The sequence below is a fragment of the Equus quagga genome, chromosome 3, assembly GCF_021613505.1.
Source record: "Equus quagga isolate Etosha38 chromosome 3, UCLA_HA_Equagga_1.0, whole genome shotgun sequence".
Lineage (NCBI taxonomy): Eukaryota > Metazoa > Chordata > Mammalia > Perissodactyla > Equidae > Equus > Equus quagga.
In genome coordinates this window covers 138,003,952-138,019,759 of record NC_060269.1, presented here as the reverse complement: position 1 = coordinate 138,019,759, position 15,808 = coordinate 138,003,952, and the positions used below count along the sequence as shown (strand labels likewise).

Below are 15,808 nucleotides of genomic sequence, written 5' to 3'. Positions count from 1 at the left end.
CACAAAGGCATCAGGGCAGACACATTCTAACTTTGTAAGAAGAGTTCCAATGGACCCAGTGAGACTGCGCCCTGGAGACAGGGAAGGACTGTAGCCCATTGATGACCAGTGATAACTTTTGGATCAGACCTGTTTTTGTCCTTGGAATGGATTTAAAAACCTATGAACCTGAGCAACTTTACAACAAATAACAGCCAACATGAGAGCCAATATTGAAGAATCGAAAATAAGTAAATGTGAACCTTGGACTAGGGTAGCTCTCCATTTAGGTTCAAGAATAACACGCGCTAGGGCAAAAAAAAAATGAGTAAAAAAATTAAATTCAAATACAAACCACTGAAAAGCCACAAAAGTGCCAAAAATAGTATTAACAGGACCAACGTGATATGACCAAAGTAATGTAATTTAGGCAAAGCTTTTTAGGCATTTCCATTTTCAAAAAACATTCTGAGATCTTTTTACAAACTTGTAGCATTTAAAACCATATTTGTAAATCTAAAAGTCCTTTGACTTATATGCAATAATCAGTGAAGATAAACATGTAATACCTGATAACTGATTCACGTGTAATTCTCATTAAAATATCCCAATGTATAAACTTCATTAAAATAGAATTAAATGCCTCTATTGTAAAACAAAAAAATAGAAGATTGACACAATGACAAACACCTATTTATTGTATTAAATACAAGCCTGAAATGTTAAGTAGATATTACAGATTCCAAGAAATTACATTTCAGATTCCCAAAATGTCCTGCTGGTGCTTTGACAACTAAAACAATGCTTTAGAGGTTGTTTTTAAAAAAATTCATAAAAAAGCAACAATTGGGGGATATAACATATGTAAAATCCCAAACTTAGAAGTTTATTCAAAATTCTTTCGAATCCCTAAGGAGGCTGTAAACAGTTTGTTTTTACATGTTCATAGCTTAAAGGAATGTGACTATCACAGTTCATATGGATTTCTGCCTCGGAAGCCCACCAACACCAACGCTACACAGTAGTTTCATGCTTCCATAACCCAGTCCTCACATTGCCAGTGCTATCCGTACCCAGTAAGGGTCCGTCCTGCCCATTGCTTTTAATTGGTCCATTCTGAATGGCCAAGTTAAGGCCATAAGACTTCTGCTGACTTTCAAGTTCAACTACAATTGGCTTCCTCAACGTGTCTTTTTTACTACTAGTTGAAACAGGCTTTTCAAAATTTCTGCTGCTTTTGGGGAGTGTGCTACAAGCATCACTGCTGTCCTGTTGGGGTGGGTTGTACTGTCTCTCTCTGTAGGCTAAATAAGCTCTTCGACTCCTCGAGTGTCCTTCGGTATTACCCGGCCGACTTTTAGGTAAGCCGTTCTGCACACTACCTTCCACGCTTGTTGGGACATCGTAGGCGTATTCTCTGAGGACTGTGAGTCGGCTTGCCCGGTGTCCTTTACTTCTGTTTTTATGATGGCGGCTTGGGTGCACATTTGTTCGAAACTGAACTTCTAGAGGCGCCACATGCATTTTAATATCATTGTCCATCGAATGTTCTGTCAGACTGTTATCAAGCTGAGGCGTGGCGTTCAAAGGCAGGGAATTAGTATGGCACTGGGCGGCAGCGGCCTGCAAGTTTGTTAATTTACAGCCCTGGGAAGAATTTTTGAAGCTCGATGCACTCTTGTTTGTGCATGAAGATTCTGCACTGCTGTTGGTGCACTTGGCTGCCTCTCCGTTCGTCCCACTGGAGTTGGGGGGCTGCACGTTGACTTGTACAGAGTATGAGCTCCGGCCCGGGCAGCAAGTCATGATCCACGCAAGTCTGACATCCTCCCTATTGACGCAATGGTGAACCATGATGAACGCACTGAGGCTTAAACATGTGGCTCCAAAAAAGAAGCTAAAAACCAAGTCCAAAGGGTAATACAATGAAACAGCCAAGGCCCCAAACATCCACAAAGTGACATATAAGAGCAAAGTAAGGCTGGCCCCCAAAAGTTGAGAATGAAAAGTGTGCTCATTTTCCAAGGCCGATGTCGAAATCAGAGACAAAGACATGGAATCCTGATGATTTACTTCGCCATGTTCATTGGCTGCCAACCTCTGCTGCTCCTCGGTGGGCTCCTTCAGCTCATATTTACGCTCAGGGTGTCTTCTCAACTGAATAAATATGCTTAGAAAGTACATACAGTTTACGAAAGTGATGAAGCTGGCAGGTCCATAGAAGGCTCCCAAGGAGGGTTCCCACGCCATCCAGCAACTAAGAAAGAAAATTGTGAACCAGCTCAGATGCTACACGTGTCAACAAACTGTTTAAGAAACTGCAATAAGTTTTCATGCCTGGGAAATAGTTAAAAGGGAGGCAATTGGATCATGTATGCAGAGAACACAAAATACTCACTAGGGTGCATTTGGCCGACTGCCATAATTCTTGATGTTTGCTGCTGCTGTTATGCCACAAACTATGATGGGTATACCGCCACCGATCAGGTAAAACCTAGAAGGAGGGAGTTCCAATTTATTAAGGTGTGTACATCATGGTATCTTAGTACCGCGAAAGTCAGTCCTTGAAGATTAATTATTATTCCTGTTGTAATAATAATAAATTGAAGGTTAACTTTTGGAGCCTGCTTTATTAGTGATAACTTTTTAATTTTTTATTTTTGTTTGGATTTTTTTTTTTTTTAAACACAAAGTCAGCTAACTTTGAGTTGAGGAAAGCTGATCAGCTTCTGCCACCCTGTGGACAGGCAAAGTTAACACTCAGTTACTGCAGGTAGAATTTTAGTTGATACTTCCTTTTTTTGATGGGGAAGTTGGCTTCTTTTATATTCAAAGGGTGAACCAGAAAGTTAGTCCACTACAAAATGGACTTTAAGAGCTCATTGTGCCATAGTTCAGACAAAACATGTAATGGTATATTAATTATTTATTAATGTCTGGCTAAGCCTGCATGTTCCAGGATGTCCTAACACTGTGGATGCTTATCCCCTGTCAACTGAGATTAGACAAGGAAAGAAACTGGATACCAGAAGCTTAACACAGCGCACAGGCCCTTCCTGACCCCTTTCCCACAGACTAGCCAGGGAGAGCAAAAAAAATGATGGTGCAGTAAGAACTGAGTGAGAAAGAGTGGTGGCTGGTCCTACAAAGAAAAGCTTTTCTAGGCTGGAGCTTCTTTGAGCTCTCTGAAAAGACAAACAGGGAGGGAACTTTCTGCCCCAGCTGGGTACCCTTGGGTATGGTCAGAATCTCAATTCCGCATTTGCCACTTCCCTGAGATACATCCCAAATGCTGAATTGGCTGGATAAAAGCAATATTTATAACACATATTTTCCATACATTGTTTCTTAGTCATGCTCATAGGTACTAAAATCCTTAAATATGATATTAGTATTGCTGAAAAACCAGCTAATTACCCTATAAAACTATAATAATCCTGTCTTCACAGATTAGTGGGAGGCCAATATAGGTGACCCTACCCTTCTTCCTGCCATACTAATTCACATTTGTGTCTTACCTGAAAAGAAGGCATTTCCAAAATCAATCTTGGGGTCCACAATCCTGTCTGCCACTCTTTCCCCCCCACACCCTCCAGGACGGACTTCTTTTTATTAATTAACCCTTATTTTGCAGTTTTAAATCTTCTTCTGCACTGCTTCTTACTTTTAGACTATAAATGTGTTCAAGTGTTCCCCATCTTCTAAAACTTTCCTTGAACTACCATCTTCTTTCTCTCTCACTTCAGTGACAAACTCCCAGAAATGTGAGCACCATCATTTGCTTCACCTTTATCACCTTAGTGTGAGGCTATTTCCACCTACTGTGCCACTGAAACTGCCCTCTCTGAGGCCAGGAGAGATTCACAGGCAAGCCCCTGCCCACCCTCCACTGGGGCTTCCTCAAGCTCAAGGACATGGAGGAAGGAGGGCATCCTAGAAGGTGGACCTGCACTAACACCCACGGTGTCCTTATGGGCCATTTGGGGACTGCATAGGGTTTGGAGCCCAAGCTCCCTTTTACGTACCCTTTGTGTTTTTTCTCAGAATCTAACAGGAAGGAACAGCTACTTGAAGATAGGATTCCCAAGTGTCTTAGTCAAACACCATCTCTCAGCTCTTTTAACTCAAGTGACACTGGTGCCAAATCTCTTATCTTATAATCTGACTGTGGCCAAGCACTCCTGCTGCCCCTCACTGCCCAAGGAACCACTCACCCTCCTGAATCTTCTATGTTCTCAAGTGTTCTCTTTCAATTCTTTCTTTTATTTTCCATGGCCCATCTATTAAGAATCAACATGGTCCAGGGATCCTTCTTTTCTTAACCAACTTCTCCCTGGGAGAGCTCGTTCAGCATCACTGCTTCAATGACCACATGTGTGAACATCTCCTGTCCTGTCTAGAGTATGTCTAGCTTTTCTTCTCTGCTAAGAACCAGACTTCCAAAAACGTAAACTTTCCGCAAGAAAGTATTGCTAAGCCTACCTCCCCCGTGCGTACCCTTCCCGCTACCTTTCTTACATGATGTTCTCAGTTGATGGAAGCACCATTTGCTGAGGCACCCTTGGCTAGAGTAGACAACTAGCAGCCATCTTCAAATTTTTCTCCCTCACACACCTCTTAAATCCAGTTGGTCATCAATCTCAGAGAAACCACCTTAAGGCTCTTGAACACATGTCCTGTCTATTTTCTCTGTTGTTGTTCTGGTTTCAGTCCTCAATGGAACTACCCTAATGACCTCAGCAGAATTCCTTACTCTCAGGCATTCCAACTGATATTCCAGACTCCTGTATGGTTGTCCTTCTAAAAAGACACCTAACCAGGCTACTCCCTTAGTCAAAAATCTGAAACTCAGCACATGTTCATGGTAAATAAATTCCTGCTACTCTACAACGTACACCCTAAGTTCCAGCCAAACTGCATTTCTCAAAGTTTGCTCTGCTCAGCACATAATTCTCTATCTGGAGTACCACCTCTACCTTGTGCTCTAATCACGAATGAAAGTTCATGCCAGTGGTCAAGCAATTCCTAACAGCCCATCATGCCCTCCAAATTAATGGCTCCTTTGCACATTCAAAGAACACACTCCACTTCGATTCTTATACAAACCAGTCAGTTCTTCACATGTGCATCTCCTCACAGCCTATAAATTCCTCAAGGACAAGAGGGCTTCTTTAAGTCAGGTACATACCTGGCATTCAATAAACTCAGAGACATTGACAGATTTTTCACTCTTCTAGCATGATAATCCATTGACAATTTTTTTATTATAATGAGTGGGAAGGGCATAACTCTAGAACTGCTTTATCCTTTGTAGAGAATAATTAAATTGATGCATACTTGAGTAGATTAAAATCTATAACATGACCACAAAGAAATAAAAACAGCTAACAATTACATCAATGGATAGCTCATCATGACAGAAAATCAATAAGGAAACATCAGCCTTTAATGACACATTAGACCAGATGGACTTAACAGATATATAAAGAACATTCCATCCAAAAGAAAGAGAATACACATTCTTCTCAAGTGCACATGAAACATTTTCCAGAGTACATCATGTTAGGCCACAAAGTAAGTCAATAAATTTAAGAGAAGTGAAATCTTATTAAGCATCTTTTCAGACTGAAATAGTATGAAACTAAAAATTAAATACACAAAGAAAACCGGAAAATTCACAAATATGTGGAGCTTAAACAACATGCTTGTCTGGCCACATACCCACTTGGGCAGGCAGTGTGGAATAGGTAATGGAGAGACCAACTAAAAGACCTCGAGACAGCAGAAGAGACATTTAGGTTTATTGGGATTTACTTATGGGGAGTGTCCAGTGGTGGCTGGCTGGGTGGAACTGTGCACTGCTACTGAAGGCAGGGAGGGGGCTGCTTATACAGGCAGGGGAGCACAAAGGCTATGTGCTTGCCAAGAGGGGCTGTCCCTAGTATGGCCAGAATTCCCAGGAACAACAGCTCACATGGAGGGGCTCTGTATTCCTTTACGAAGTGATGTTCTTTCAGTGAGATAAGGTAAGATCTGGGCTGGCCAGGCCCTGGATCATTATAAATCCCAGCACCTGGGTGTCCCACCCAGACAGTTGGTGTTCTGCCCAGAACAGGGCCAGAAGGATACATGGTAGGAATCGGGGATGCAGGCGATTGCTGAGTAAGCAAGGCCCAGGCCCCACAATGCTACTGAACAACCAATGGGTCAAAGAAGACATCAAAAAGTACCTTGAGACAAACAATAATTGAAATATAACATACTAAAATTTGTGGGATGCAACAAAAGCAGTTCTTAGAGGGAAGTTCATGGTAATAAATGCCTACCTCAGCAAACAAGAAACGTCTCAAATAAACAACCTAACCTTATACCTCAAGGAACCAGAAAAAGAAGAACAAATGAAGCCCAAAGTTAGTAAGACGAGAAATAACAAAGATTACAGAAGAAATAAATGAAATAGAGGTTAAAAAGACAATAGAGAAGATGAATGAAACCAAGAGCTGGTTCTCTGAAAAGATAAAGTTGACAAGCCTTTAGCTAGACCGACCAAGACAACAAGAGAGGACTCAAATAAAAAAAATTAGAAATGAAAGAGGAGATGTTACAATTGATACCACAGAAATACAAAGGATTATAAGAGACTACTATGAACAATTATCTGCCAACAAATTGGATAACCCAGAAGAAATGAATAAGTTCCTAGAAACATTTAACCTACCAAGACTGAAGCATGATGAAATAGAAGAAAATCTGAGCAGACCGATTACTACTAAGGAGATTGAATCAGTAATCAAAAATCTCCCAAAAGTCCAGGACCAGACAGCTTCACTGGTGAATTCTACCAAACATTCAAAGAAGAATTAATACTAATCCTTCTCAAACTCTTCCAAAAAATAGAAGAGGAGGAAACTGTTTCAAAATAATTTTATGAGGCTAGCATTACCCTGATACCAAAATCAGAAAAGAATGCCACAAGAAGAGAAAACTACAGGCCAATATCCCTGATGAAGACAGATGCAAAAATCCTCAACAAAATATTATCAAACAAAATTCAACAATATATTAAAAGCATCATACAATATAATCAAGTGAGATTTACTCCAAAGATGCAAGGATGGTCCAATATCCACAAATAAGTCAATGTGATACAACACATTAACAAAATGAAGGATAAAAATCATATGATCATCTCAATAGATGCAAAGAATGCACTTGACAAAATTCAACATCCATTTATGATAAAAATAACTCTCAGCAAAGTGGGTATATAGGGAAAGTACCTCAATATAATAAAAGCCATATACGACAAGCCTATAGCTAACATCACACTTAACAATGAAAAGCTGAATGCCTTTCCTCTAAGATCAGAAACAAGATAAGCATGCCCATTCTTGCCACTTTTACTCAACATAGTACTGGAAGTCCTAGCCACAGCAATTAGGCAAGAAAAAGAAATAAAAGGCATCCAAATTGGAAAGGAAGAAGTAAAACTGTTACTATTTGCAGATGGTATGATGCTACATATAGAACACTATAAAAGCTCCATCAAAAAACTCTTAGAACTAATAAGCAAACTCAGTAAAGTTTCAGGACACAAAATCAATACAAAATAATCTGTTGTGTTTCTATACGCTAATAACAAACTATCAGAAAATGAAATAAATAAAACAATCCCATTTACTGTTGCATCAAAAATAATAAAATACTTAGGAATAAAAGTGAAAGATCCATATACTAAAAACTGCAAGACATTAATGAAAGAAATTGAAGAAGACACCAACAAATGGAAAGATATTCTTTGCTCGTGGATTGGAAGAACCAATATTGTTAAATCTACAAGTTTTCAACACAATGCCTATCAAAATAATAATGGCATTTTTCAAAGAAATAGAACAAGTAATACTAAAATTTCTATGGAACCACAAAAAGCCTGAATAGCCAAAGGAATCTTGAGAAAGAAGAACAAACCTAGAGGCGTTAGACTCTGATTTCAAACTACATTACAAAGGTATAGTAACTAAAACAATATGGAATTGGCATAAAAATAGACACATAAATTGATGAAACAAAATAGCCCAGAAATAAACCCAAGCATATATAGTCAATTAATTTACAACAAAGAAGCCAAGAATATACAATGGGGAAAGGACAGTTCCTTCAATAAATGTTTTTGGGAAAACTGGACAGCCAGATGCAAAAGAGTGAAACTTGACCACTATTTTACACGATACACAAAAATTAACTCAAAAGGGATTGAAGACTTGAATGTAAAACATGAAACTATAGAACTCCTAGAAGAAATCACAGACAGTAAGCTCCTGGGCATAGGCCTTGGTGATAATTTTTTTGAATCTGACACCAAAAGCAATGAAAGCAAAAATAACTAAGTGGGACTACATCATACTAAAAGGTTTCTGCACAGCAAAGGAAACCATCAATAAAATGAAAAGTCAGTCCACTGAACAGGAGAAAATATTTGCACATTATGCATCTGATGAGGGGATAATATCCAAAATATATTAAGAACCCATACAACTTAATAGCAAAAAACAAACAACCCACTTTAAAAAATGGGCAGAAAATCTGAACAGATATTTTTCCAAAGACACGCAGATGGCCAAGAGGTACATGAAAAGATGCTCGCCATCATTAATCATCAGGGAAATACAAATCAAAACCACAATGAGATATCACCTCACACCTGTGAGAATGGTTATCATCAAAAAGACCAAACAAGTACTGGTGAGGACATAGAGGAAAAAAGAATCCTTGTGCACTGTTGGTAGGAATGTAAATTGGTGCAGCCACTATGGAAAACAGTGGGAGGTTCCTCAAAAAATTTAAAATAGAACCACCATATGATCCAGCAATTCCACTTTTGAGTATTTATCCAAAGAAACTGAAAACACTAATTCAAAAAGATTTATGCACCCCACGTTCATTGCAGCATTATTTACAATAGTCAAGATATGAAAATAACCTAAGTGTCCATGAGTGGATGAATGCATAAAGATACTGTGGTGTTTCTTCATTCATTCATACAACGGAATATTATTCAGCCATAAAAGAATGAAATCTTGCCATTTCCAACAACATGGACGGATCTCAAGGGCACTATGCTAAGTGAAATAAGTCAGACACAGAAAGAAATACCATATGATCTCTCTTATATGTCAAATCTAAAAAAAAAAAAAAAGCCCTTCCACTAAAACACGGATAAATAAATGGAGAAGAATAAGGATGAGAATCTTTATTATAGATTGTGAACTAATAAATGTAGAAGGAATAATGGAATTAGAAAAATCACCATTTTGTAACCACCATTGTAGCAATCGTTTCAGTCAAGTACAGTGGGATTGGGCGAGAGTGAGGGCAAACTACAGCCTGTTGTTCCATACACTTCTGTGATGTTCAAGTGTCTCACACTGCACATGTTCTCATGATTTAATAGAAATAATTTTTAAAAAACAGCTAACATTTTCATAGAACCTATTATATGGCCATTACCATCTTAAGTGCTTTAAACATTAACTCATTCATTCCTCACAATAACTCCATGAAGTAGAATCGTTCCCACTTTATAGATAGACAAGGAAGGCTGAAAGAAGGTACAGAACTTCACCAAGGACTCCCAGCTGGAAGGCTGCATGGCCAGTATTCAAAACTAGGCAGCCCAACTTCTAAGTCCATTCTTTTATTTTCCAAAATTCATGCAGCAATCTTTGTTATGATAATACTTCATTAAATTTAATATTTAATGGACATTTAACATAACACAGTAAACAAAGATATTAGATACCTGAGCATTGGTCTTGGTGGAGGTGGCAGTTCATCAGGATCCTGACATCTTTTCGTTTTTTTAGTGACTTGTTTATAGATATTTCGAGCTGTCACTCCCACCCATAGTACTGTAGCAAGGGTAGAATAATGAAGAATTATTCCAACCTAGAAAGAAGATTGAAAAATACATAAACTAAAGGAAAAAAATCCCTCTTTTCAACCATAAAGTGTAGTAGCCACCATTAAGGTTTATCAAAAAGATTGGTTAAGTAACTTTCGAGAATCTAATTCAAAAACAGTATGAAGGTATATTCTAACGTTCAACTCCTTTGCCTGCTAATGAAACTAAGCACTCTAAGAGATGTATGATAGAGGATTATGTCCTGTAACAGACAAACCAACAGTTGGACCTAAGAGGCCTACAGACTGCAACTTATACCCAAGATGACCCCTAATAAACCACAAAATTGGCTCTGGACAACATTAAAGCAAAGGTGTGTTTCTCAAGGATGCAATGCTATAAATTAGAAGTCAGTATCGAAAGCCCATTTTGAGGAGGAAGGCAGAGGGCGAGGACAACTAGAGAGCAGAAGTCCCAGCACCCAGAGAATAAGCTTTACAATAAGAGACCCAAGTTCTAATTCAGAGCTTTTTATGTACGGTAATGGAATGAGAGCAATATGTGGGTGGGTAAGAGGGTGAGTTTGAAATAAAAAAATTTTGCCTGATTTTGAAACCAGGATCCACCCCTTACTGGCTGTGACACACTTAGCAAAGTCATGTCACATCTCAAGCACAGGTTCCCTCCTTTGTAAACCGAGAATAATATGAAAGCAGCATGAAGCTAAATAAGATGGTTTACATAAAGCATTTAGCATGCTGTTTGGTAAATGCTAAGCAATTAATAAAAATTATATCTACATTATTACTACTTAGTAGGAGTGTAGTTTTAAGAAAATAATGTCAGCTCTCTGAAATTAATTTTCCTCACTTGCATAGTGGGAGGATTATCAATAACCATCTCTAGGGTTTTTCTAGGGCTTGAATGGGCACAATATCTGGGACATAACAGGTGCTCAATAAATAGTGGGTAACTGCAATACATGTAAATGATCACACTAATTAAGTTTCTTCCTAAAGAGGAGATAGAGGGCATGCTTATCATATGACCTGTGTTGGAGGCAACTTTAGTTGAAGATAAAATTCTAGATGAAGATACGTACGAGGCCAAGAGAGATTTAAAGTCTATTTTAAGAAAAATAAATGCATTTGTCATTGGAGTATCAAGGATGTAATTCAGCTTTCTTGTCTGACTAATTATTTACTATCTTTTTGATCATTTCTTCATATACAGTTATTATAGACAAAATCCTATTAATGAAAATCTCCAAGAAAAAATTTTTCTTTCTTAAAGGATGGCTCTTCAATCTCAAGAAAGTCAAATTGATTGAAATTATCAACCTAGGTCAATAACAGAAGCACTTAGACCACTGCCCAGAGTTCATTTTAATGAGAACCAACCTGTAGCTCAAACGTGGCGACATGAAAGCTCAAGTCTTATTTTAGCAGGGCAAAAAACTAGGGAAGTCACTGTCCAGGGTAGTCACTGTCCTTGCAATGACTCTGGAAGTGCTGGGAGGGTGGATCCAGCTTGGCCAAACTAGGAGAGTCAGAGTTACTTTCTTAAGGAGAAAGAAAAATGGTTCCTTGATTCCCATTAGTTTTACTGACTGCATTGTAAAAGCAAAATTTACAGACAGCAGTAGAACAAAAAGCATGAAATAACCCTTTGAGCTATCTGGAGTCACACCACATACTGTAAGCAAAAAGAGTATAAATGAATTTGGTGCATAGAAACCAAAACATTCTAGACAAATCATTGATATTGACTCAAAATGGTAGGCTCTACTCTTGCTGGAGTTTTCTCTGATGCAGAGGTCAAAACAATGAGACATTCTGTAAAATAAGTGAGTTTAAAAATAGAAGTTAAAAATAATTTCAACATCAGAGGTACAAGATGGAGAATTTTCCTGTTTTAGATATAAGAAGGAAAACTCAACCTGTAGATTTTGAAGTGTTTTCTATGGAATTTCGAAATTTCCAGAGAAGTGTTCACATTTGAAAGACACTGAAGCCTTCCAGTTAAACAATTATTACTAACGGTGGAATTTTAGGGTCTGAGGTCATCTGGTAATAGTCATGTAGGCAAACCACCAAATATTCCACAAGGAGGAAGTGAGATCTAGCAAAGAGGGTCTTCCTATCTTTTGAAATGACGTACTTCCTATTGTATTCTCCATCAGACACTTGGGCTATACGTGAAATACAACCTCACTGTCACAATGTCTTCCAAAGAAATCAGAAATACATGTGGAAAGTTTGTAAATAGTTTGGAAGTAAGTAATCTCATTCATAGAGCATGTAAATGATTCATTAAATACAACAGATTATTACTTAAGAAAGTCCTTACCTCAGGACACCAATTTCCAAAGCTGAAAAATGGGCATAAAATAATTCTCCCAAAGAGTTGTTGCACTTTATATGTATGTTACTAACCATCAACTCTCACATACTGGAGCCCAGACACTATAACAATCCTATTTTTACACACCAATCAACCTAAGACAAGTGTAGCATGCACAGCAGCTGTGCAAAAATGATCTTTATGATGAATATATAAAAATTAAAATAGTAACAGTTTCTACTATTGAATGACTGCCATGTACCCAAAATGTATTAGACAATTTTGTATGTGATTTTACTTCATCCTCCTAGCATCACCATTCAGTCAATGTTATTAATCTTGAATTACAGTCAAGGAAATTGAGGCAGAGGGAAGTTAAATCATCCACCAGAGGTCACATGGTCAGTGGCAGGGCTGCAAGCCCAAGTCAAGTCTGTTGATGTCCAAAGCCCGTGGCCCCTCTACTATGCCACGTTGGCCTCCACCAGATAGTAAAGCACAGTGATGGGGGGTGAAGGGCACTCAGAATCAAAGAGACTGGCATTTGAATGATGCCACGGCCACCAATAGCCCTAGTGATTTGGGGCAAGTTATTTCAATTCTCTGAGACAATTTCTGTACTTAATATAAAACATATGAGTAAGAAGTACCTCCTTGGGTTAATATGAAAGTTAAGATAACACATTTGCTATAGTTCGCAAGTAGAAAGCTCTCAATATTCACTGATTGAATTTTTTCCCATGCATTTCACGTGCCATTGCAGCAATCCTCTAGATAACAGATATAAAAGGACACCTGAGAAAGTCAGCTGGCACTGTATTTAATAGATTAAATCATGGAGTGGTAGAGCAATAATGTAACTTAAATAAGATCCAGCAAATCCTTTCACTGCATACCTAAGGAAACCAAGGACCAGAAAATTAATGATCAAACAACTACTTGGCGGCACATCATGACCCAGAACTCAGATCACTTTCAACCTTGAGTCATCAGCCCCTACTACGCCATCACTCAGCTTCCTGGTTTGCCTTTGGCTCCTGGAAATGACTTAAGAACTAGAGTGGGAAGTACCTGGCTGGTGGCACTTTTAATAACTTCAACCAACCACTGTGTGGAGGAAACTATATTAGAACCTGTTTACACTGTTCCTAAAACATGTGAGCTCTAAAAGGGAGATAAGGGAGACAAAATGCACTGATTACATGCATATGCAGAACTGCACGTAAAAATATGTACACTTTAGGGTTCCGTTTTAGAGATGGAAGAACCTTAAGGGTCACTTAACTATAGCCCAACCCATTATTTGATAGAAGAAACATTAAGCCCTTACTACGTTAAGCGACTAGTCATACAGGCTGTTCTAGCAGACACAGAATTAGAACCTACCTACTAGTATCTGGAATTCAGGCCAGTCCTTTTTGTGTTCTATACTCTCCTCTCAGCTAGTTAGTAACAGAATTAACTATCACAATAGGAAAGTGAAGCAAGTCACGTCTGAGTCAGAAATAGCAAGAATGATGTTATGTCTTTCATAAAAGAAGGGGAATACATTGTAAAAAACAGAAAACAACATGCGAAAACATCTAAAGACTTGCCTTTCCTTTCTGTAAATCTTTGACTAACGGACATTCATTCTAGAGGCCCTGGAAACTCAGTGTACTTCCTTCTCATTTTCATTCTAGAAGTGGTATCAAATAGTCAAGACCGTGAAAGGAATCTTTACAATGGCCTCTTTCTATTCATTTCCCTAGTGAAATAAATTGATGTGTCTGCTTCATGAAATCAATGACTATTTTTATATAAAACTGAGACTATTACTACATTGTGCGCTGAGTAATAGTCTCCGCTCAAAATGGCTCCGGGGCTGAATGATTTCTACTATTTGCAAACAGAGGCCTTTTTTATTCATTTGCCCAACAAATATTTGCTAAGCACCTTCTATGGGTCAGTCCTGTGCTGATCCTTGGATCAAATCAATAAAATTCCTGCCCCTGTAGAGGTCAGAGTCCAGGCACAATGAACAGCTAAACACCAGTCAATTACCAAGTTCTGTAGGCACCATGGAATTTCAATAAGCACCGTACGATAATGAGGGGAGGGGAGGGACGGTATCTCTGAAGCAGTAACAGTGAACTGAGACCTCCAAGATAAGTGGGGGTAAGCCAAGTAGAGAAGGGCAAAAGATTGAGACAAAGGAAGTGCTCTCTTCTGTACACATGCAAGGTTGATCTGAGACCCGTGACCTGACTTCTTGCAGGCTCCAAACAGGTTTGTTTTCAAATGTATAATAATGGCCTAAGACGGAAATATGCTGCACAGCTGAGAGGTAATTTTATCAATAATAACAGCAGTAGTAATAGCTAACATTCAGTGGCACTCGGTGTATGCCAGGTAATCTTGAGTCACTTAATCCTCTCAAAAATTCCTATACACACTCACATTTTAAATCGGATTTCAGATAAACGATATTGGATTAATCATCAACTTTAGGTTCATGACACATTCTATGATAGGGCTGAGTACAGCCTGGCTTTATTTAGTTAGTTATTGTTAATATAAGTGTCCAAGAACCTGTCAGGAAGACAAAGGCAAGATCTTGACAAACACTGTCCTATCACACTCTGTGATCCCCTCACCTGAGGGAGTAACCACCCTATATGCTATGATTACCGTCCCTTGGCTTTCCTTTTAAGACAGTTTTATTGCCCCTAGATATTTTCATCAAAAGCAGCTGTTTTAGTTTAGTTACTCTTACCTTTATAAAAAAAAAAGATATCAGGGTGAATGCAACTGATGGCACTTAATTTTTTCACTTATATTTCTATGACTTATTCACAGTTACGCATTGTTGTAATTCATTAGTTTTGACTCTGGTATAAAATCAGTTTATTCATTCACTCTCTCAGTGATGGGCATTTGGGTTGCTTCCAGGTTTTTTGTATTGTATATAGTGCTGCTATGAATATTCATATGCACGTGTACACTCACATGCAAACGTCTGTTCCATATGGGCAAGCTTACTCTCTGTGCCCGGGAGGAGGACTGCTGGGTCCCAGGGTGTGAATGTTTAACTTCAGAAGGCAAAGCCTCCCTACAGTCAACCACATACTTTCCCACCCACAGCGTATAAAAGATCCTGTGGATGTTTACTACTTGGCATTGTCAGGCTTGATTTCTGCTGACAGGAAAAGCATAAAATGGTAACTAACTGTAGTCTTCATTTGCATCTCCATGACCACCAATGATGCTGAACATCTCTCTATGTGTAAAATGGCCTGTGTACTTACTCGTCTGTGAAATGCTCTCTACTCTCATGTCACTTCTTCTACTGGGTTTCTGGTGGCCTTTTCACTGATTATATTTTTTATTTTAATGCTCGGTCAGTTGTATATATTGAGAATAGCTTTTCCAATGTGTAACTTGTCTTTTCGCTTTCATTAGGAATGTTAATAAACAAAAGCTCTTATTTTTAATTTAGTCAAATATCTCACTTATTTTCTAGTCAATGCCTTTTAGTGTCACGTTTAAGAGATCTCTCCTTATCCCAAGGACTGTGATATTTTCTAATATGAATTTTAACATTTG

The 15,808-nt window shown here is 38.5% G+C and overlaps 1 protein-coding gene across 1 annotated transcript in view; it reads right to left on the bottom strand.

The window, feature by feature from the left end:
- Nucleotides 1-654: 654 nt before the first annotated feature.
- The window catches only part of ADGRA3 (adhesion G protein-coupled receptor A3), a 126,483-nt gene continuing 111,329 nt past the window's right edge, over nucleotides 655-15,808 (bottom strand). Inside the window, exons 17-19 of the mRNA XM_046656133.1 lie at nucleotides 9,779-9,924; nucleotides 2,378-2,473; nucleotides 655-2,236 (exon numbers count right to left, since the gene is read on the bottom strand). Coding sequence (XP_046512089.1) covers nucleotides 994-2,236; nucleotides 2,378-2,473; nucleotides 9,779-9,924 — 1,485 coding nt within the window. The 3' untranslated portion in view covers nucleotides 655-993. The remainder of the gene's footprint in view (nucleotides 2,237-2,377; nucleotides 2,474-9,778; nucleotides 9,925-15,808) is intronic.